Genomic DNA, 22,675 nt, shown 5'->3' on the forward strand with positions numbered 1-22,675 from the left:
TTGGTGGCAATTTCTTTGCAAGACCATATTTTTACATAAAAATACAAATACATACAAAACAACATGTAATAACAAAATATAATAGTAACCACTTGATTCCATTTAAAGAGCATTTTTTTAAAAAATAAATGCTGTATTGAATGACTGAAGTGAAAAAATGTAACTTAATTAGTTGCTTATATTTTAGAGAATTGTGTTATTAAAACTAATTTTCATATCAGATTTTTTAAAAAGAGATTTAACGCTTAGAAAACTAACATTAGTATGTAAAAGAAAAATGACTGAGAAAAAAAACAGCCTACCCAGGTAATGTTATTGTTGAATTTATAGATAAGTCGATTTTGCATTCAACATAAGCACATTTACTTGAATAAATTACCTTTAAAAAAAAAAATTCTTTAAATATGCAACTGTAAAGACTAAAATTCTTAAAACATAAAATTTAATATACTTTTTAGAGAAGGTCAATAAAACAAAACTGAAAAAGTATATTAGAATGTTATTGATTTACCTGTACATTACTGCCAGTGGTACTAAATGGATCAAGCATAGGACAAGATCCAGTTGCACAACTATTGGAATTTTCAAATGTTTTATATTTTGTGGCAAACACAATTGGCTCAACTATGTTAATTTCACCCTAATTTATTAAATTAATTAAAAAACTGATACATAGATTTCATCAGCTACTTAAAATGTTAACTTTAAAAATATACACATGTAATCACATAAACATACAAAAATATACAGATATAAAAACATAAGAAAAATTCTCACAGCAATGGCAATGTATACAACAGTAGGAATAGTAGAAACATTATCTTTAGAGAGAGAAACATTTTGTATCAAAATGCTTTTTAACTGATTCATTTTGTTATCTTTAAAAAATCCACGTTTTTGAACATTTCTCTGTTTATCAATTTCTATGGTGACTTCTAGATCTAAAAATGTTTTAATATTGTTAATAGCTATACATAATAACTTCATTAGTTTTAAATGTGATGCAGGCTGAAAACATAGATAAAATGTAATCTAGGCTAAAAAACTAAACACCTTAACTTTAAAAATACTTTAAGTAATAAAATACTTAACAATACAATGTCATAATATACTATATACTGCACTAGTATTGTAAGTTAATATATCTACAAACATTAGAATAAAATAATTATTGCTTTAGATAAGTTATTTTGAATAATAAACTTTCATATTTTTACCAAGATTTAAAGGAACATTTTTTCCAGTGAACTTCAATTCAACTTTTAATTCGATACTAAATAAAGAAATACACATCACAATTAAATAAAACGCATAAAAGTGTTACAATCTTTAAAGATTTATCTCTGTCATTTAGCATCTTACAGCCAGTTTTAAAGAAATTACTACTTGCTTCAATGTTTCCAGGAATAAATCTATTTAATTGAGTACTGTAAGAAGAATATTAAGTGTAAAATAGGTGTTTATACAATAACCAAATGACACTTGATTTGCTGGAAATAAATATGAGTTTTCAAAAAGTTTGGGTTAAAAATGACTTCAAAAAGTTAAAATCCACTTTGGTAAGTATCTTAAAAAATTTAGTAAAATATTAAAATATGTATGACATCCATAACACTTCAGAAACACTCCAATAAAAGTTAAACTTTAAAAAAAATACTAAAGAAAAGCAAAATAAGTTTTTAAGTTAAAAACAAGCTTTAAACTTCTTACCAATAGTATTTATTCCCATCAGGTCCCAAACAGTTAGAGCTATCCAATTCAGCTGGCACCTGACTAATGTTAGTCTTGAGCTCATCATTTAAAGTTATAACAGGCTGAGATCTGAAAGACAACAAAAGTTAATTGATACTTGGAGATTAATACAGTACTTCTTATTGTTATATTGCAAAATAATCTTAACTTCCGAAAAAAGTTAAAATAAAACTGCATTTATTTATTTCTATTTTATTACTAACAAGTAGTCATACATGATGTAATATATATTTGATAATGTATTAAGATATTTTGAATTATTTATGATCAAATATATTGTTAAATGCTGACTAGTAATCAGAAAACTGGTAATAAAAAATGGGTAGAGCAAAAAAGTTATCCCCAAGTAGATAAAGATTAATCATTGAGATTATGATGATCTGCACAACCTTTCCATGCCATGTGTTAAACAAAAACTTTGATTTACCAATAGTCATACCCTGAAAAAATGAATTATGACTAAAAATGATATCCAAAAGAGACTACCAATGACATGAAAATGGGACACCACTGCAATAGTCCCAAATATGCGGAGTAACAAGAGTATCTTTGAGATATTTGCACATGTAGAACTTTTTTTTTGGTGAACTTGGGGTTCAAATTCTGCAACTTAATCTTCATTTCACTATGTCTAACAGATTTTCAACAGGGTTTAAGTACCACAGATTTAAATATCCCATTGAAAGTCTGTGGTACATAGAGAAACACAGAGTTACCCTTGCCAGACCAACAACATTTAATGCACTAAAAGATACAGCTTGACATGTCTGGGTGTTAGATGTAACTCCAGAACTGTATAAAAATATGTGTATGCCAAGGAAAATGCCAAGGAAAATGCCAAAGAAAACCTCTGACATTTTGAAGTTGAAGGGTTACCCATCAAAATAACAACAATCATGATCTTTATTGATATTTAAAGTTTGACATTTAGCTATCTATACAACAAATCAATTAAACTTGCAACACTTATGAGAAGCAGTATTTTCTAAACATTTGTTGCAAACTATAAACATAACATATAAATCCATAATTTATCAAATTATTAATACAAATTTAAAGTTTTTTTTTGGCTAGTAGATTATGTTTTTACCTGAAAAGAAAAACTTTGCCACTATCGTGAGCTCCTATTGCAATATCTATATGGAATAAAATTTGCATATAAAGATGCATATTTTCACATCAAATAAGATAAAATATCTAAAAATCAAACAAAAAAAGCCTGGAAGATAAACAAAAATTGTTCTTATAACAAGATCTCTGTAAAAGATTGTTCTTATAACAAGATCATGTAAATCAGTTTTACTTGCAGATTTTGCATTGAAAAATCAAAATTACATAATTATAAAAACATACAAAAAGTAGAGTTTTAGAAGCAAAAAAAGATAAAGATAATCATAAAATTGAATTTACAGAAATACATTTTAAAGAGTTAGTTTTAAATGAAGAAAATTATATTTTTATTGTTTCAAAAATAATTTTTTCAATAAAAACCCAATAAATGGATTCTAAAAAACCCACTGAAATGTCTACAGAGACAAAGACAAGACATTCGTTTTTTACAAACATAAAATTAGATAAGTTATGTTTAATTTTTTTTTAAGAACTTTGTAACTTTTTTTTTTCCTTCAAAAACTGTTTCCAGAAAAACTTACAAGTACAGACATTTCATTAACTTTTTTCACTTTTTAAATTTGATTAGCATTTTAATGCTCCTTTTTAAAAAATTGTAAGTTAAATTGTTGTGGTATTAAAAGCAATTTTTTGGTATATGCAAAATACAATCTGTAGGATATATAAGATTTTAGAAGAAATTACTACCTGTATTTTATGATTGATTATTGAATCTAAATAAAATTTTGTTTGATTTAAACTGAGTTATACTAAACAGATCCAGCTTTAACTTTCAATCTGTGCTCTGCAAATGCATAAGCTTGAATTTTAAGATTTAAAACTATTTATTTAAAGAAAACCACCTATTAAAAAAAATAATAAAAATTAAATGTTTTGTTTTATTCACGCATAATTTTATTTAACAACAAACCAGGATATTCATTTCCATCAACATCTTGCCCATTAGAAATGGATGAGCCAAAGCCAGTTTCAAAACCAGAGAGAAAATTAGATGCATAAATAGCCTATGAAAAACACAAAGAGTGATTCTGTTAAATAAAGTACATAAATATGAAAACCAAAAAAAAATATCTTTAAAACCTGGCTGTATTTAGGTCGAATGCCAGTAACACCACCATTGTATATATACACTGCTCCCTTGCCATCAGGACCACCACCAGGAGCTCCTATTGCAACATCTAACAAAACCAAGAAAAATAATTGTATTATATTCCAAAAAAATCACTACTTACAGTATGAATAAACAAACAAGCTGTAACCTTGGTATCCATCATTGTTAAGATCGCCAACATTAGATATTGTGGATCCAAATTTTGCAGAAGGTCTCCTGTCAGCATCTAAATATTCTTTTTGTTTCAAACCACTCTAAATTCAAAACATTTTTTTACAAACTGCAAGAATTATCATGTTCCAAGGTAAATGTTAACATAAAAAGATTTTTAGTCAACTATAAAATTTATTTTCCTCTACCATTTATAAAAAAAACTGTATAAATCTAATTGTTATTTGTTAAATCCTCATTTTTTTCTTCAAAATACAACTAGTTAGCCAGTGCAACTTTTAAAGTGATTTTTTTATTGCTATAATAATTGTTCTGCACCAATTCACAGCAAAAAAGTATTCATTCTGTTAATTCATAAAAACTTACAGTTGGCTTGCATTTCTCTGCAGTTGTAGAATTGGCCTACATTTAAAATCCCAGTTGGAATTTTTACCATATGCCTACTATGGTCATCTTAGTGCACTTAGGTTACTAACTTTTTTGTGGTAAACTTTTCTATACAACTGATCCCATATGCTCAATAGGGTTAGGGTCTTGAGATTAAATAGGCCATTCAAGGATTTCTTAAAATTTTTTTTAAAAAATAACCCTTCTTGTTTACATTTTGTGCTTAAGATCATTACCATATATTTAATGTTTAAATGTCAAGCACTTAAGAGGAATTTAGAAAAAGAGAAATAAAGAAAAAAGATATTATGATTTTTTTCTAAAATAAAGTATTTATTTCTGAATTAAAAGCAGTTATATCTTATATGAAAACACTCCATCATCTGCAAATGATCTCAATTTTGCTTCAGCATCTTTCATAAGTGACTGTAAAAATTTCAAATCAATTTTTTTGGTTTTAATTTGATGAAACCAATCAAGACTTGCTGTTGAAGCTTGCAAACCTCTATTAAAAACCTTTTGAGCACAATTCAAAAGGTTTTTAATAGAGGTTTGCAACTTAATTACGCTGAATTTAAGAGAGAATTTTCTCTCACTGACCCCTTTTCAATTTTTAACATCTCTTTAGTTTGGCTTTCTTTTTTCTAATCCAGAATGTCTAACGACCAGAGCATTTTTTATTAGAAAAAGACTGACCAGATTCAAGCCTTTTTAAGTTATCATAGATTGTATTTTTATCTATTCCTTCTTTTTCAAAATGATTTATGATTTCACTATTTTTTATATTGTAATTTTTTACAAAAAATAAACTTAAAAAAAATAATTTTAAAACACATTTATTTAAAATGTGGATAAGTTCAACAGACCAAGAATCAAAAAGATTCTTGGTCTGTCAAACTTATTCTCATTTTAAACAAATGTGTTTTAAATAATAAAATAAACATTTCATAAAAATTTTTTAAATAGGCATCAAACTATATGATTGTTCAATTAGTTAGAATTATTGAATTAAAATTCCAATAACTTATGCACACCCATTACTAGCTCATTTTCTCATTGATGAAAATTAGTTTTCCTACGCCAGAAGCAGCTATATAGTCCTATACCATTACAAAACCTCCTGCATATTAAATTGTTACTGATAAACTTCTTGACCAAAATTTCAATACCAACAGTTCTGAGCCTTGCTAGCATCAATCTTAAATTTGATGTTTTTTGGGAAATATTTCTAACTTTATTTCATCAATTTGCCTAATTCAAAAATGGTTTACTTATAAGAGTTCAGTAAAGTGAATAAAGTTATAAAATCTAGAACACCATGGATTCCAATAGTGGCAACAAAGCTAACCTGAGAGCACCATCTATATGGGGTGGTTATATACACATCCAAATATACTTGGATGCAAATTTTTGAATTGTTTTATTTTGTCTGTGGAAAAAAATTGAATTTGTGTGTTCCTGATAAATGAAAAGTTACCCTCTTTGTGAGATAAAGTAAAGCGGAAACTTGAACTGCAAATGAATTGTACCTTGAGGGGATGCTTCTTTGCTGGCATTAACATGAGATACAATATGTTCTGCTACCTTTTCATTTTTGCCCAAAGGACTAAGGCAAGTGCTCTAACACTAGGTCCTTTTTCCCCAGCTTAACATTGAATGTCCGACTTGGTAAATCAGACAGTCACACATCTGACCTTTTTTTTGTCTTCTTTCCTGTACAGTGCAGCTCTGCATAACACACAGATTCCTTGTGGTACCCTAGAATCACAGACACAAGGTTTGCATTGTACAACTGGCAAATTTATTTATTGCCTGGAAAGCAGCCTAGAACTTTTTTTGAAACAGCAATTTTTCTCACGTTTCTTTGTCTAATTTGGCATTTTCATGATCTGATCACCTATGTGCAACCACATAAAAAGAAATGCAGAAACAAATAATGAAACTTTTTAGCCTTCGTGCATCTTCACTACACAAAAAGAATAGCTGTAGGCAAGACTGCCCCCCAAAAAAAAAAAAAATCCTTTCATGTCTGTATGTAGTTTAAAACAGTTTGCCGTTTAAAAAAAGGCATAAACAAACATTAGGCTTTAAAGATAAAGAAAACCTTGGCAAATCTTCAGCAACATTAGATTTAGCCCTTTAGGCTAAAAATGCTAGCTATTCCAGAAAAACATTTAATAACACTTTAAACCTAACTTTTAACCCTAGTGTTATGACCCTGCAGAAATCATGCCACCTTAATTGTGACTATTGCACATATTCAGCATGGTAATTGGAAATCTTTCACAATGGAATTGGCAAAAATGTTGCAAAAAAAAAAAAATTTAAACTATCATAATTCTTTTATTATTTAAGTGATGGAAATGAAATATTATGCAGAGATAAGTAGGGCTATGAGCTACATTCTCACCAATTTGCATTGAAATTTAAATAGCAGTTCTGATTTTAGGGCTGCTTTACTTTACTTCACAAAGAGGATATCTTTCACTCACCACAAGCATTCAAATTCAATTTTTTTTATGTAGAAAAAAATTATATGATTTTCAAAATTTGCATTCAAAGATACTTGGATGCATAATCAAATCATCCCATATAGATGGTGCTCTAAACTCAGCTAGGTTTTGCCACTATTGGGATCCATGATAACAATGAGCATAATCGATTGCTTAACTTTATTCACCTCACTGAATAAGTCTTTTTTTCTTCTGAAATTTCACCCATGATATCTACCTGGCAATTGTACATCAAAATATTTTTTAATGCTTGCTACAATTTTCATAACACAAATCTTCACATTTACTTTGACTTCTTTAGTTGTTGCATTTTAATGGCTGCCCAGATCTTGCTTTCTTCAAGTACTGAGCTAATCATATCTAAGCATTTAATGATAGAAATGCTGAACTTAGTTTGAACTAATTTACTTCAGTTTTGTAATTTTATGAGGTGTTTTTTTTTGTTCTTTTAAAAAACTTTTGATTTGCTACTAAAAATAAAAATTTAGAAAATAAAGTATGCAAATGAAATTTTAACAAAATTTTAACTGCTATCAATGTTATCAAATTGTAATAACTGTATTACAATTTCAAATTGTAATAACTATTTGGTTTTTACTTAACAAAATAAAAAGCAAATAGTCATCAATTGACTGTTGGCTAATTGCATTTTACTGTTGTATTGGTACATTACAGATCTTATAAAGATAATTGAAGACATAAGTGGATGAAGGTGTTATGTCGCAAAAATACAAAATTCAAAAACATGTACAACACATTTTTTTCATGAAATTAAATATTACATACACAATCTTAAATGTTTGGTTACTATATCCCTCCATAAACATTAACATATCTTTGCTATATAAAAATATCTAGAACAATATGTGTTCAAAACTTTAACTCTTGATATCTCAGTTCCATATTGGTGTAACATAACACCTTCATCCACTTATGTCTTCAATTGTTGAATTATATTTGCTTTATGATGAAAACAAAAACATTTAATAAATAAACAAAAAAGAAGTATTACTCTGAAGCTTTTAAAAATTTATAAAAAAAAAATTGATAACAAAAAATTGACAAAAACATATAGTTAATATTTATATATATATATTTTTTTAAGTATTTGTAATTTTTTATTTTTATAAAAAAAAAAAAAAAAGAAAAAATTTTCATCAAATAACTTACAAAGGGTTTACTGTTTGTGTACACATAAACTCTCCCTTCATCAGAAACAATTGAATAATGAGGTGAACCAACTAACAAATCATCTTTTCTAAAGAGAATTTATTATTTTAAATGTTATCACTCAAAAACAAAAAGTATTCCCCTGAGTGTACAAAAACCTGCTGAGGTTAGATTTAAAAAGACAAGAGTAACCTCAACAAATGTACTGTTAAAGGGAAGAACTAATCTTTTTTTAAGCAAACATTAGTATCTAGTTAGATTTAACAAGCTTTATTTTTTTTTAACTCAAAGATTGCATGGACAAAACATATTTTAACAAAATTATTATACCAACCATAACAAAATGCAAAGAAAAATGCAATAACTAGTAATATTAGGTTACAGTTATATAGGTGCTACCTTTAAATTTTAAACACATGCTTATTTTAAGTTTATTAACACATGATTTATTTCAAGTTTATTAGTTTTTATATTTTTGGAGCTTACTAAGTCTTACATCATGTTCCAACTGAAGTCTACTTCTAATGCTAATTCTTCAATAGGAAGATTTAGCTAAATCCAGATTCTTTTTCCTAAGAAGTTAGAAGTATAACAGTAATAATGTTTTTTGTAAAGCAGATGTTATCTGCATCACCAAATGTGAAGACTGCATTCTTTTCTTTCAAAACTGATTCATCTATTAAAAGTATTTTAAAATATTGATACTGCATTAAACTTGTCTTTAAATATTGCTAAATTGCAACATTGAATTAGCTTGTTAGTGGTATTTAATGAATTAAAAACATCAAAAAATTCAAATGAGTAATAAACTCATTACCCAAATGTGGGATAAATTTATTATTCATTAATTAGCTTGTTCTTCTTCAGCTTTAAGAAAAAAAAAAAAATAAAGTTTCTCTTCTCTCTTCTTTTCTTTAAAGAAAACTCTGGAAAATGAGTTAGCTTTTGGTGGCAACCTAACAGCATTAAAACACAACTGTAAAGTTCAGCAATAAAGTACAGCTGCAATGCTTGTATGTGCAGATTTATTTTCCTTACATAGCTGAAAAGGAGAATATGTGGCTATTTAACTAATTGCATTTATAAACTTTCAACTTTGTTGAAAGTTATTGTTGGTTTATTTAGCAAGCAATAAGCTGCTTAAACTTGTCTATGAGACAGTGACGGGCAAATGAAAAATTTTCCACTTAATCTACCATCATTGATTTTTCTCCATCTGTAGTGTAGAAAGAGTTTTCTATCTTATACTATAAGCATGAAAACATTTGTTGATCTCACTAAATATATCCATCAGAGCCTAGCTGTAGAACTACTGACTCATCTAAGAAAAAAGCAACTTTTTGTTTTATGTTCATTTCAAAAAATTTTATCATAAATGATAGAATTTAATGTCTTCTTTTTTTTATTGTTTAATGCAGTGTTTTAAAAGTTTTCAAAAAAGTGACTCCAAATGGATTGGACACCATTGGAGGTAACCTTTTAACTTCTGTTGAATGAAGATTACTATTTCCTAAAAGACACATGCACACAATATATGATGCTTTTTTTCACCATTCACTAGAATGAAATCATGATTCTTCTCTCCATTAGATTGTAAAAAACACCCTCATTAGAAAAAGAATGCCTCCTAAAATATAAATCTTTATAAAAGATATTTATTTTAGACTTTCATTAATTTTTTTTTAAGCAAAAAAGTGTGAACTTTTTCACTATAAAAATTAAAATTTAGAGAAAATATAAGAAAAGAAATCACCCATCATTGTTAAGATCAACTGCACAAACAGAAGCACCAAAATATGCACCAGACTATTAGTAAAAGATAAAGTTTAACTACAGCTCTTACATAGTATACTTGAATAAAATTGCTTCTATAAAGTTTTAAAAATGAATTTTTGTAAACAAACCTGGGGATCAGGATTTTCATAAATACTTATAAGCTCAATTCTGGATGGATCAAGCTTAATGTTGTATAAAACAAACTAAAAAATAAAATGGAACTATAAACAACTTTATAAAACAATTCTTAGAACAACTTATTAATAAAAAATACATTAAATATACTTTCAGTTTTATCAATATTTAAGTCCAAAAGTAGAACTTTAGTTTTTGGTAACTAAATAACAACAAAGTGCATAAACTAATACAGAGTTGATCCCAGGTTTTTAATTCCTAAAGACTAACAACATAATTTTAGTTTCCACACCTTTTACCATCTAAATTCATAACTGAAATTATTTTGCTAATATAATTAACAAATGATTTAATTACCATTCCAAAAAGTTCATTAGCTCTTGGAGCTCCACCAATGAAATCTATAACAATAATACCTATAACAACATCTTCAACAACATTTACGTTGACAAATCTACAACTAAAATAAAGACTTTTGTCAAACTTATCTTAATGCAGTAAATCTTGCCACAAAACATTCCTGTTTATTAACCTAATGAGCCATTATGAAGACTTATTTTTTAGTAGCTGTAATTTCTTTTATAAATCAAATATTCAATATAGATCATCACCTCCATTTAGGTTATCAGTAAAATTTCCAGCAGTAACTGAATAGCCTATAAAAAGGAAAATTAAAATAAATTTCCCCAAAAAAAAATTCAAGTTTAAATGTTTTTATGGGGGCCAAGCAATAACTAATTTGCTTTTAGCTTATATTGAAGCAAAAACTGTAGTGTAAAAAAAAAATTATTTAAGATTTGTTTTATAAGAAATAAAAGTTGTATAAGCATGTTTTTGTTAAGGGTTTTATTTAATGCTGATACTTTTAATGAGATTTGTTAAAAGTATTATAGGTGATTTACATGCAGATCATTTAATGATAATTAAATTTAGCAGCATGTACTATTATTCTAGTTATATATTTATATGGCGATCTAAATGTAATAATATTTCAAATTATAGTCATAGTTATTTTCGAATTATTCAGGTAGTGCTTTTTTTAGTAATAATTATAAAAGCACAACCCTAATGGCTCCATATTTGATGCTCTATGTTTAATGTTATACTCATGTTTCATGTACCGTCAAAGGGGGTTACTTTGGCCAGCGTGGGTAACTTTGGCCACACTTCAGTAAAAAGATTATTTAGTTTATAACTCTATTAAATATATATTTTTTCCCACTTTCATACATGCAAATCATAGATTACACTTTAACTTTAATTATTATGTGGGTATTTAATTTTTCAGCTTTTTTTAGGTTGGCACTACTGGCAGTAAAAGTTTTGTTGTTATGGTTACATCAACATTTACCTTCCAAACTTTTCCATGTACATCTAACTAAATACGAATTTACAAAGCAAGTAAGTACTCTAATTACTTATATATATAGTTGTTAGACATCTAAATTATTACAATAATATGTAATCAATTTTTTTTGTTTATTGCTAAGAATGTTATGGCATAACCTATTCCAGCCTAAGTGGGGTAACTTTGGCCAAGCCTATTATTGGCCAAAGTTACCCCACAATTTATAATTTTATTTTATAAATGTTTATTGTTACCTATTGTTTTATATAAATTAATAATCTTTTGGTACCGTTTACTGATACCATTTTGTTGTTTCCAGGTGAGATTCAAGGGTAGTGAAATCAGCATGCCTAGAAACTATGTGCGGAAAGTTGGTAGTCGTAAGTATGCTGACTATTCAAATGAAACTCTACAAAAATGTCTTGATGACATTCGATCAGGAAGGTGCGCTCAAACTAGTGCCTCTAAACTGTACAAAATCCCAAGAAGTACAATAAAAAACAAGTTAAAGAACATTTTTAATAAAAATCCAGGAAGGCCAACTGTGTTAGACGAGAAGCAAGAGAAAGTCTTTGTGGATCATATTTGTAAGATGGCTGAATTTGGATTCCCCTTAACTGAAATGACCTTAGATTTATAGTTAAGGGTTATTTAGACAAAACTGGGCGCACAATTCCTCAGTTTAAAAATAACCTTCCAGGCATTGAATGCGTAAGATTGTTTAGAAAGCGGAACCCTACACTGACGGTTCGAGAATACAGCAACATAAAAACAGTTCGTGCTGCAGTTGACGAAGTTGTAATAACAAAGTACTTTGATGAACTTAGTGAATCTGTTGAGAGCATTCCGCCAGAAAATCTCTGGAATTATGATGAGACAAATCTTCGGGATGACCAAGGAACCACTAAAGTAATTTGTAAAAGGGGATCAAAGTACATGGACCGAATTATGAACTCTACTAAGTCTTGCACATCTATTGTGATGTGTGGAAATGCAGTTAGTGAGATGCTGAGCACTTATGTAGTTTATAAATCAGAACATTTATGGTCTACATGGACTGAGGGAGAGCCAAAAGGTTGCAGGTACAACCGTACAAAGAGAGGATGGTTCGACATGGCCACGTTCGAGGACTGATTTTTTAGTGCTTTGCTCCCTAGACTTAAAAAGCAGGAAGGACATAAGGTTTTAATTGGGGACAATCTCTCCTCACACATAAATGCTGAAGTACTCCAAGCCTGTCAAAAGAATAACATAAGGTTTGTGTGCCTGCCTGCTTGTTCCAGCCACTTAACTCAACCACTGGATGTTTCATACTTTGCGCCAATAAAAGCAGCATGGCGGAAAATCCTAACCACTTGGAAAGAATCAGAACATGGAAGAAATCTGGCAAATATTCCAAAAGATATATTCCCTAGACTGCTAAAAGAGCTGATTGATGGACTTTATGCAGAAAAAGAAAACAATATTGTTTGGGGATTTAGAAAAACTGGTATATTATAAACTCATTGACAAGATGCCTGATGTAAATGAAGAAGGGCCAACAATTGATTGCATGGAGAAGAAAAGCAAGTGCTGGATTTGGCCCCAGAAGAAAGACAAGTTAATTTACAGTTGAAAGGATGTCATTTCAAAAATTGAGCCTCCAAAACTATTGAACAAAAGAGGACATTTTAAAGTTTCTGAACTGGATGTTTTTTTTCTTTTTAAGTGTTTTAGTTTGCAACTAAAATCTTTTAGTTTAGAATTTACTTGACAGGTTTCAGTTTTACATGTGTAACCAATTTTTTCAATTAAGTTCAATGTTGTGTTTTGCTTCTAATGTTTTATAAATAAATAAGATTTTGAATTTTTAAATTTGTCTATTACTTTCCTTTGGGCCATAGTTACTCAATGGGTGGGGTATCTTTGTACTAGAATATTTTTACAATGCATTTTATATGAGAAAACAACAAGTGGTCAAAGTAACCCCAACCCCTGGGTAACTTTGGCTAAATTTTTAAAATAACCAAAAATAAATATATTATTTTTAAATATTTAAAAAAGTGGTATGGATGGATAGGGAATCTTTTATTTAATAGTTTAAAAATGTTTTTACTAACTTACTACAACTCATATTAAATATAACATTACTAAAGTGTTAAGGTGCAAGTTTTTTGGCCAAAGTAACCCCCTTTGACGGTAACAATCATGATGATTTTTATTTTTAATCCATCTTAAAACCATAATCTTATAACCCCATGTCTGTGATGCATATTATGCGTGAGTGTTCATGTTTTGTAAACCATATTAATCTATGTTAAATCCATATACCATACTTATTCAGAACAACTCTTTTACAAACAAATTGCAATAAAAACTGTGAAAAAGCTGCACAATAAAATATAAAACAAAAGTATTAACAAACAACTTTATTTTACCCATATAGGAATAATATTTTAAACGGTCATCACTTGATTTCAATGTGATTGGGTTTTTGTTCTCTCTTTCAATAGAAGCAAACAATACACCTAACAACACCAAAAACTGTTCTTGGAGCGATATTTTTTATGAACAAAAAAAATATATTAATAATAAAAGAAAAAAGTTGATACAGTTTCAAAAAAAAATTAGTACTAATTCAGATTGATCTTTTTAATGATATAAAGTACTTTTGCATTTAATTGCAAATGTACTTACCATTCAACTTTATTTCAATTGAAAAAAAAAATTATGCTAAGGTATTTCATTTTCATCATATCAAAAAGTTCATCAAGCGTGTCTTTTTTATTCTTAAAAACTACTGAAAATGTTTATATGTAAAAACACTGCTTCATATGTACATACAACTGAAACCAAAATGCTGGCCAAAAATAAGTTCAATGAAATTACTTTTTGGTTTTTCGTCCAAAATACATTCAATAAATGTATTTAACATGTTTATTAACATAAATATAATTAACAAAAAGTAAATTTAATGAAACTTTTTTAAATATTGAAATACAGGGAAGAGAAGTTACCTTTGGAGAGAAGAGACCCAGGAGCTCCCAAATAAAATACCTCTGTATCTTTAGCCACACTTCCAACACAACTAAAACCTGACTCGCAGTATTTATATGAATAACTACTATCTTTAAATTCTAAGAAGAGAATACATAAACAAACTTTTATATTCTAAATACTTTGGTTTACTGAGCAATTTAAATAAAGTTTCATAAACGAAATTATAAGAAGATTAAAAATATACAAAAATTTAACCTTTTGCACAAACTGATCTTGTGCCAATGACATTGAAGTTTTTATCTATTAAAGAACATCGCCCTAAGTATGAGATGGATGATTTTAATGTATCATTTTCATGCCATAAAGGTGCACAAGTATATAGAAAATCACCAGCTATTGCCATAGAGAAACCCATTTGTTGGTTAGAACGTTGACTTTTTTTTAGTTCTAAAGCAATAAAAACTAAATTTACACCATATTTACTCAAGAGTGATTATAATTTTAAAGGAAGTGGGGAAAAGTATAAGGTTATAGTTTTTTGTTTTATCTTATCAAATTTGAAAGTATAACACTAAATTAACTTTTATTTCAAAGAACTTTATAAGTTTAGCATTCTTACTATTATGTACTTTGAGAAAAAAAAAATCAACTGTTTTTTGTAGTTTAAAACTATAAAAAAATTTTTGATACTTTCACAAAACTCAATAAAAACTTAGCAGCACAAGATTTTAAAATAAAAAGAATTTAAAACATTTACAATTAGGCATTTTTTTTGCTTTAACATAAACACATTTTTTGTTTTTACATTTAACAAGAAAAGCTTAACATTAAAACTCAAAATCTCATTTGTAAAAAATTCCAAGAGTCAAAGTAGTATTTTTTACATTTTGTGTATTTGTATGGCTAAATTAAAGGAGAATTTAGAATAAATAAAAAGTCAATCATGTTATATGCTAGGTTCTTTCCAGAAACTTTTTTGACCTACTGTTATTAATTATCAAATAGTTTCAGCATGTGTTTTTGTAAAGAAAAAGGTTTAAATTTGAATTGCAAATAAGAGTTTAAGCCAATTTTTTGATAGAATTTGTAGAAACAAACTAACCAGATCCAATTTAAAAAGTTTTGCTTTCTTTTGGTTTATGCCTTTCTTTTGCTTTTGTTAACATGCTATATGGCACCACTTTAATTACTGCCATAACATCAAATAAGTTTTGGGTTTCGACTACATTTTTAATTCCAAGAATGCTTTTGTTGCTACTTCAAAAGCAACATTTACATTCTCTGGTTATTATCTTACAGACAGTCACTTTTTTTTGGAAGTAGTGAATTGCTACTTTTCAAAATATTCTTTCAAAAACTTTTCACGTGTGAATTATATGGCTTCATTTACTTTTTCTTTTCACTAAAGGTAGTTTAAGTGCACAATCATTTTCATACAGATACTTTGATAAACTATAAATTTGTTTATCAACATGTGTATATACTTTTTATCTGGCTAATCCTTACTCACCTGGAGCTCCTGGTTTATCTGGATCTTCTTTTTCCACATCTAGTTTTTTACAGGTATTATTACTATTTGCTTGGCAGCTGAATATAGCACCTTCTGGATCTTTCCCATTGTCAAGAGGTGCAGATATTATTACACTGAAAACAAATTAAATTTGCACTCATTAAATGAAGTAAAGAAGATGAGCAAGCGCTTGATTTTATAGTTTAAATTGTTTATAATTTAAACTATAAAATCAATCACTTTAAATCATAAAGGTTTGAAAATGACAAAATTGTTACAAGATTAAGAAAATAACATTACAAATTGCCAATAGATTCTTATACTCTGTATTTAAACAAGAGGGAAAAAATCTTGAGCATTTTTTTTTTTTTTTTATATTTAATCTCCAGAAAAGGAATTGTGGAAGCAAATGTTGAGATAGTGACTATGGCACTTACACTATAAACTTATAGCATCACTTGAAGATTCAGGATTTAAGAAAGATGTGCATCTAAGTGGGGGTTTGAGAACTTAAGTTACAATAATGAGTTTAAAGATATGCAAATTACAAAAGGAAGAGTATGATGAAAATTAATATTGTTCTAAGTAATATTCTAATTACTATTGGAAGAGGAAGACATCATGACTATTGTGAAAATTAAATTGAATATTTTGATAAAAAGCAGCTTCTTAAAAAAATAACTGAAATGTTCGTGTGTTTTATAAAAGGATAAATGAATAAATTGTTGGACACCAAAACTAACGCTGGAATTCAAAAGTGTCCACAAATCTATTGTTTATTTCAAAATTGTATGAAAAGGTAATAAAATTTTCAATATTTATAAACAAGTGAAAACTTTGTATACAATTTCTCAAATGAATCCATTATTGAGAGAACCTATAGCTTCGACAAAAGGGTGGGGTGCATATCAGATAAAACTACCTCATTTCTGAGTATTAAATAAAAGATTTTCAGAAAAAAAGCAACTAGTTAAACAGGAACTTTTGGATCTAGATTATGTATGGAAGGTCAATCAAGACTTTTGTATAAGCAATAAGCTGACAATGTTTGTTAAGAAGTTATCGTATCAGATAATTTAGTACTAGATTATCAAATATAATACAGAAAATCTACGGACGTTTAGGTATTCCGTTATTTCCGTTACTAAGCATGTTCTTGTAAACAAACTCCTCTGACATTACTAATCATTGCCTAATTAAAATAATTAAGAATTGGTGACTATCAAAAGCGTATTTCTTATTTGTTGCGCAATCAATTAATAAGCATAAATAAAAATTATTGGTTTTAATTTTTGAACACCTCGTTCAAATTAAAGTTGCGTTTTAAATGAAACTTGTTTTATGCTAATGGAGTTTAAACGTTCCTTATGTAAACGGTTTTACATAAAATAACTTCATATTTTCTTGAATACCATCTTCGGATTAAGTTTTTTTTTTCATCTTCATGCTTGGATCTCTCTCTAGTTTCAGTTAAAAGTTTAATTTCTTGAATTTCTTCCACCGTTTCAGGATAAATTTCATAAAAAAAAACAAAGTATTAGGATCAAATCTCAACATGGTAAAATACTTATTGATCATTTGCTTAAAGTAGAAGAGAGTTACAACTTAAAGATAAAAATTAAGCCAAAAACGCCCCCCTTTTACAGTCCATTACTCTGCTCTAAAGTCAGAAACAATTTTTGCTTTATTAACACTGCACAACAAATTTTTTTAAAAGTCTTGCTTCCTGAAAAGTTTTAGGTATTTGTAACAGGTACCTATAAGGTATACACAAATGTAGTTTTTCTTTCACTGCATTACGTAGGAACTCTAAGAAATAGATATTTACATGTTTACCTACTTAATCCCGTTTATGCTCCGCACGAGCCATTAAGATAGACAGCGCATGTTGTGCAGCAAATATTAGGCCTCCATTCCTTGTCTTGGTCACCAATTTCGGAGCCAAAATACAGATAGTAAGCTTTCTTAACAAGAGCAGTTATAGAGCGTCTCTGAGACGTAAGTGTATATTCGCTACGTATATAGCAGAATATATCGCGGCTGTTACGAAATTGATGAGACATTGCTAAACAGCGAAACGGCTATTAAGTTTACCATTAAGTTTACTTAATATAATATTGATACAGACACTGTACTTTACTAGAATAATGCACAATTACAGACTAGCATTCTGTATTAACAAATTGAGCAGGATCGGTTTATGCAGCCACCTTTATAGGATGCTAAGAAAGCGCCAAGCTCGTTCTCACTTGCTCAGGCATGCCCAAGATGTCATATTTCTACAGAAAGACTTTCAAAATGGTCTGATCATGCATACCTAGGCATGCTCAAGCTGCACAATATGTTTGGATAAATATTTAAAAAAAAATTATGAAAAAAATGAAGATTTCCTTACGTGATGCGAAAATTTTTTATGTAACATTCGAAATCAGCACCCAAAAATTTATAACAAACACCCAACAGTGTTCAAGAAGCAAAAACTGCAATTGTACAAACTTTTAAACACCAGAGTAAGTAGTTCTTAAGTTATTCATCTCAGCTTATAAATTGCTATTCTGAGAAAACAGCAGTTTAACTTGATATTTTTAAAAGTAAACTGCTTGCTTTATTTTATAACCAAAGGGAACCTCAAAGTGTTTCAAGTTATCAATTTTTAACCTGTTTATTTTTTCTCGCTATTTCTGAAAGCTTTTTTCTGAAAAAAAATAGCTTGAGGAGTTTACTCATCAAAATACAATCTTTATCTCCGCTACGAGCGTTTCCTTATACTAACTTTTTTTAAATGAGAAATAGAAGATCTTTAACGTTTTCTGTTTGCAATACAATTAATTCTATCTTTTTAGCATTCCTGAATATATTTGGGAAGACTCTATGTTAAAAAATCCAAAATTATGATATCTTTCACATACTGCTATCTAAAGCAATTTTTGACGTAACTTGATTAAGTTAAACTAGTTTTAAATTTGCTTTAAATGGTGAAATATGAAAGCAATTTGTATTTTATTAGTGTTAACAGAGTAAAAATGCTTTCTCTGTTATCGTCAATTTCGAAACACTTAACCCTTAAATGAATGATTTTTTTAAAAACATAAGAAAAAATCATACATGTATTTTAAGTTCTACTCTTTTTAAAAAAAAATTTGAAAATGACATTTCAATTTTGATATCTTATTTTATCTTATTTTATTCAATTTTGATATTTTGATATTTTAAACTAATCTTAAAAACGTTGTATATGTGTTAAATAAATGTTGCATTTCTGCAACACTATGCATTTAAGGGTTAAAAATACAGGATGAAAATACAGGATGAAAATACAGGATGAAAATACAGGATGAAAATACAGGATGAAAATACAGGATGAAAATACAGGATGAAAATACAGGATGAAAATGAGAGGCAAGAAACACGAGAAAATCATTACACAAAAATTACCTAAAGTTACCTATAAAATTTATCCCTAAAAATTAGCAACTTTTAGTGACAATATGGCTACTATTAGTTACCTCCATTTCTGCAGCGACTGGCTCATTTGGCCTAATCGAAAAATATCATTTTGTCACTCTTTTACGCGAAATTTTCGCATTTAGAATTAAGATGAAAATATAAAAACTAACTTTAATGTTCAACTGATTGGCAAATTCCTTAACTTTAAATACATAAAATTCTCAAATCAAAAAATGTGCGGCCCGTATTACCGCTCTATAAAAATTTATTTTCTTAGAAAACCTCTATTTTCATTCTATTAAAGAACTGTTTTAGCTTATGAGGCAGACAAAAATATATCAGATTGTTGTCCTAGGTCTCTGTAAAAATTTTTATTTTCCTTCATTTAAAAAAAAATGATACGATGATCAAAGATTGGAACCAATGTACTTAAATATGTATTGACTTATTTAATTAAATATGTATTTAATCAACAATCCCGCAAAAAATTTAAAAGTACATATACTAGCCTATATATCAAATAATATAGTAATAATCTTAGAACAAATCTTAGTCCAAGTTTACTCTTCATGTAAATATACATCTTAATGCAAAAATAGAGCATTACTTATATAGTGATTTGCTGCTGCACTCCGAGCCGTTTATCGTCCTAATTAGTTAATTTAAAATAATTGGATAAAAGATTGCATCAGAAAGAATATACAATACATGTAGAAACTTTAATTACAGTTTATTACAATTCAACAATAGACCTTTTTGTAGTATATCATTTCTTTTGGAAAAGATCTTACAAAGTTAAAGAACGCTCTGAACTTATCTGGAACTGTGATAGTCAGAGTTACCATCTAGCATTCCTGATTATTAGCTATACGTTAAAGATCCCCTTCGTTTAAGCTTTCCTTAATTTTATCCTTAGTTGACTTAGAATGATCAGAGTACGAACATTCATTTTTTGGTATCCCTCCAGAGGCATTGTGAAAGTTGGCACGTATGCTTTTTTGCTTTAATCCAAATTTTAAAAAATGCTGCTGTTATAACTGTTAACTTCAAGGATAACACGTTCATAGAATGTGAAGACTATTCCACTGACGAATGTTGCACAGAGATGCTACCCTAAGGTTTCATTTTATTCTTTTTATGTAATTGTTTTTCCAGTAGTCAATTATGCCTTCCAGAACACTTTTTTGTCACCATTAGAAATCCGATTGTCACGCAGGTTGAAGTCATTTGTTTTTTAATTTCATGTAGAAACCCTCTAAGGGGCTCTTTTGTTTTCCCTATCAAAATTTGCTTAAATTGCGATAAGTGAATTTTATAATACGGTCTCTACACATGATTCACAAACTTGGTCCGTTCAGTTTCATACATGATAACTAAGTAGCTCCAGCAAATTTACTAATGTTGCTGCTACAAGTATCACAGCAACAGGTAAGTTTCTGGTCTGCACACTCATAATATTTTAGTAAATGTATGCATTTAGTCGTCACATCACATTTGTTTGATATATTACATATTTTTAAAACAAATCTTTAAAAATGTTCCTTTCGTAATTTTTGCAGATTATACTTAATATTCTTTGATTTAACAAGTCAACATAAGAAAACAATAAAGTTGAGATTGTTTTTTGGGAGAGGGAAGAGGACAACCTAATCATATTTTGGGTTCCATTTAAAAATGCTTTATAATGGGTACAACTATAAAGGTGTTGTGTAAACCTTCAAGTTTTCTAAAAGTTCATCAGAAATTCTTTAAAAGCGATCTTTAGTAATATGCTTTAGTATCTGCAATCTAATCAAATAATAAAGAAGTTTACAGGCCGTTGGATTACCTCAGTTTGATCAAAATACATTTTTTAAAAAACTGAGAACATTAATGAGTACAAATTATAATGATAAAATGATAAATGCACTCAATACACTATTTAATGTACAACTATGTATTAACTATGAATATTAAAAAGTGCACATACAAGCATGGTCGCATAAAAAGGTTTTTGAATGAAAAAGAAATAAAATTTATGTAATTCTTAAAAAACGCGAGATCATTTATTGACATACTATATATTGACTGATAATCATTCCATAATTTAATTGATATTTGCAGATGAAAATCAAATTACCACAGCATTCAGAAAGTCAGGCCTTTATGAAAGACACAGCACATTACCACTGATTGAGGCAAGACACAGCACATTGCCACTGATTGAGGAAAATATTTGCTTCAAAATTTTAGGTTTATACTTTTATACAAAAATTAGTTTTATTTTATACGCGTTTACTTCAAAGTTTTTAAAGCATACTATAGTTGTATTTTATTTGAATAAGAGATTTGCAGGCCACGTTTTAAAAGAAAGTCCTTTTAATACTAAGGGGTAGCTTGTTTTTTTTTGCCGTATACCGAACGTAAACTTTCAGTCGTGAATTTATATTTGACAACATATCAAACATTTCAGCAGGTTAACAGATATTAAAACAATGATCTTAGGCGAACATGTGAGTTGGAGTCAACAACAATATTTAATGATCTTTTAAAGTTTTTTATCCCGTCATAAATTTGACTTTAATCTGGGTTCCCCTGATTCCGAAGAATTTTTAAATAATAAGTTCCGTACCTGGGTTTATTTCTTGGAAAAAACAGCACTTTATATCCAAACTTCGTAGAGTTGTCATTAGAGAAGCTCCAAATATTTTTTGTCTCCAAGTTAAAGCTAAACACTCCATTTAAGGATAAATATAAAAGTAGTTTAAACATTTTTTGAAACCTGGTCTGCAGTTTTTAGATGTTTCCTACTTTACTTTTAACTTCTTTTATTGATTTTTGCTAAAAAATAATAGAAACAAATGTAAAACAAGTTTTGCAGCATCTTTTACGAAAATTTTTCAAATGAAATATTTCTATTTTCTTGGTTTAAAAAACTTTTAAAAACCATTTATTTTAAAATAATTTTAAGATTACCCCATTCTTCAACACGCAATTCCGTCTTTATCAAAAACGAGCTTTTTTTTTTTAAAAAAGAACTTATTCAAGCTTAATCGATAAATAAACACGTGCAAGTTAAGCTTATGCAAGTTAAGCAAATATCACTGAAAACATAAATGAACTCATGTAATTTTATTGATGCTCGTTTAGTTTTCCATATTTCTCAAAGACTGAACCTTCAACTACAAATCTGTTCCTCATCAAACATCGCCTTTAATATTTGATCATCAATCATCTATTCATTATCATTAGAATGTATAATAACT

The 22,675-nt window shown here is 28.3% G+C and overlaps 1 protein-coding gene and 1 pseudogene across 6 annotated transcripts in view; one reads left to right on the forward strand and one right to left on the reverse strand.

Annotated features, from left to right (window-relative positions):
- LOC145189658 (integrin alpha-V-like) overlaps positions 1-22,675 on the reverse strand; it is a 38,475-nt gene extending 15,800 nt beyond the window's left edge. For 3 of the 6 annotated variants that reach the window (XR_016453517.1, XR_016453518.1, XM_090091066.1), the window contains exons 1-20: positions 22,386-22,675; positions 22,042-22,250; positions 15,984-16,117; positions 14,729-14,920; positions 14,491-14,610; positions 13,912-14,001; positions 10,758-10,802; positions 10,504-10,547; positions 10,140-10,214; positions 9,989-10,041; positions 8,236-8,323; positions 4,143-4,248; positions 3,964-4,061; positions 3,794-3,887; positions 2,843-2,888; positions 1,711-1,821; positions 1,218-1,273; positions 778-941; positions 512-640; positions 303-379 (exon numbers count right to left, since the gene is read on the reverse strand). Coding sequence is in view for 3 of the 6 variants with exons in the window: in XM_090091066.1 (XP_089947192.1) it covers positions 303-379; positions 512-640; positions 778-941; positions 1,218-1,273; positions 1,711-1,821; positions 2,843-2,888; positions 3,794-3,887; positions 3,964-4,061; positions 4,143-4,248; positions 8,236-8,323; positions 9,989-10,041; positions 10,140-10,214; positions 10,504-10,547; positions 10,758-10,802; positions 13,912-14,001; positions 14,491-14,610; positions 14,729-14,920; positions 15,984-16,117; positions 22,042-22,181 (1,862 nt within the window). In the remaining 3 variants the exon portion in view is untranslated. Of the gene's footprint in view, positions 1-302; positions 380-511; positions 641-777; positions 942-1,217; positions 1,274-1,710; positions 1,822-2,842; positions 2,889-3,793; positions 3,888-3,963; positions 4,062-4,142; positions 4,249-8,235; positions 8,324-8,731; positions 10,042-10,139; positions 10,215-10,503; positions 10,548-10,757; positions 10,803-13,911; positions 14,002-14,490; positions 14,611-14,728; positions 14,921-15,983; positions 16,118-22,041; positions 22,251-22,385 lie in introns of all 6 variants that reach the window. The other 3 variants (XR_016453519.1, XM_090091068.1, XM_090091069.1) reach the window with 2 other exon arrangements.
- LOC149887077 (uncharacterized) lies at positions 11,785-12,994 on the forward strand (annotated as a pseudogene).

The sequence above is a fragment of the Hydra viridissima genome, unplaced genomic scaffold (genome assembly GCF_058129835.1).
Source record: "Hydra viridissima isolate aposymbiotic clone 2 unplaced genomic scaffold, HvirCarnegie_v1 scaffold_6, whole genome shotgun sequence".
Taxonomy (NCBI): domain Eukaryota; kingdom Metazoa; phylum Cnidaria; class Hydrozoa; order Anthoathecata; family Hydridae; genus Hydra; species Hydra viridissima.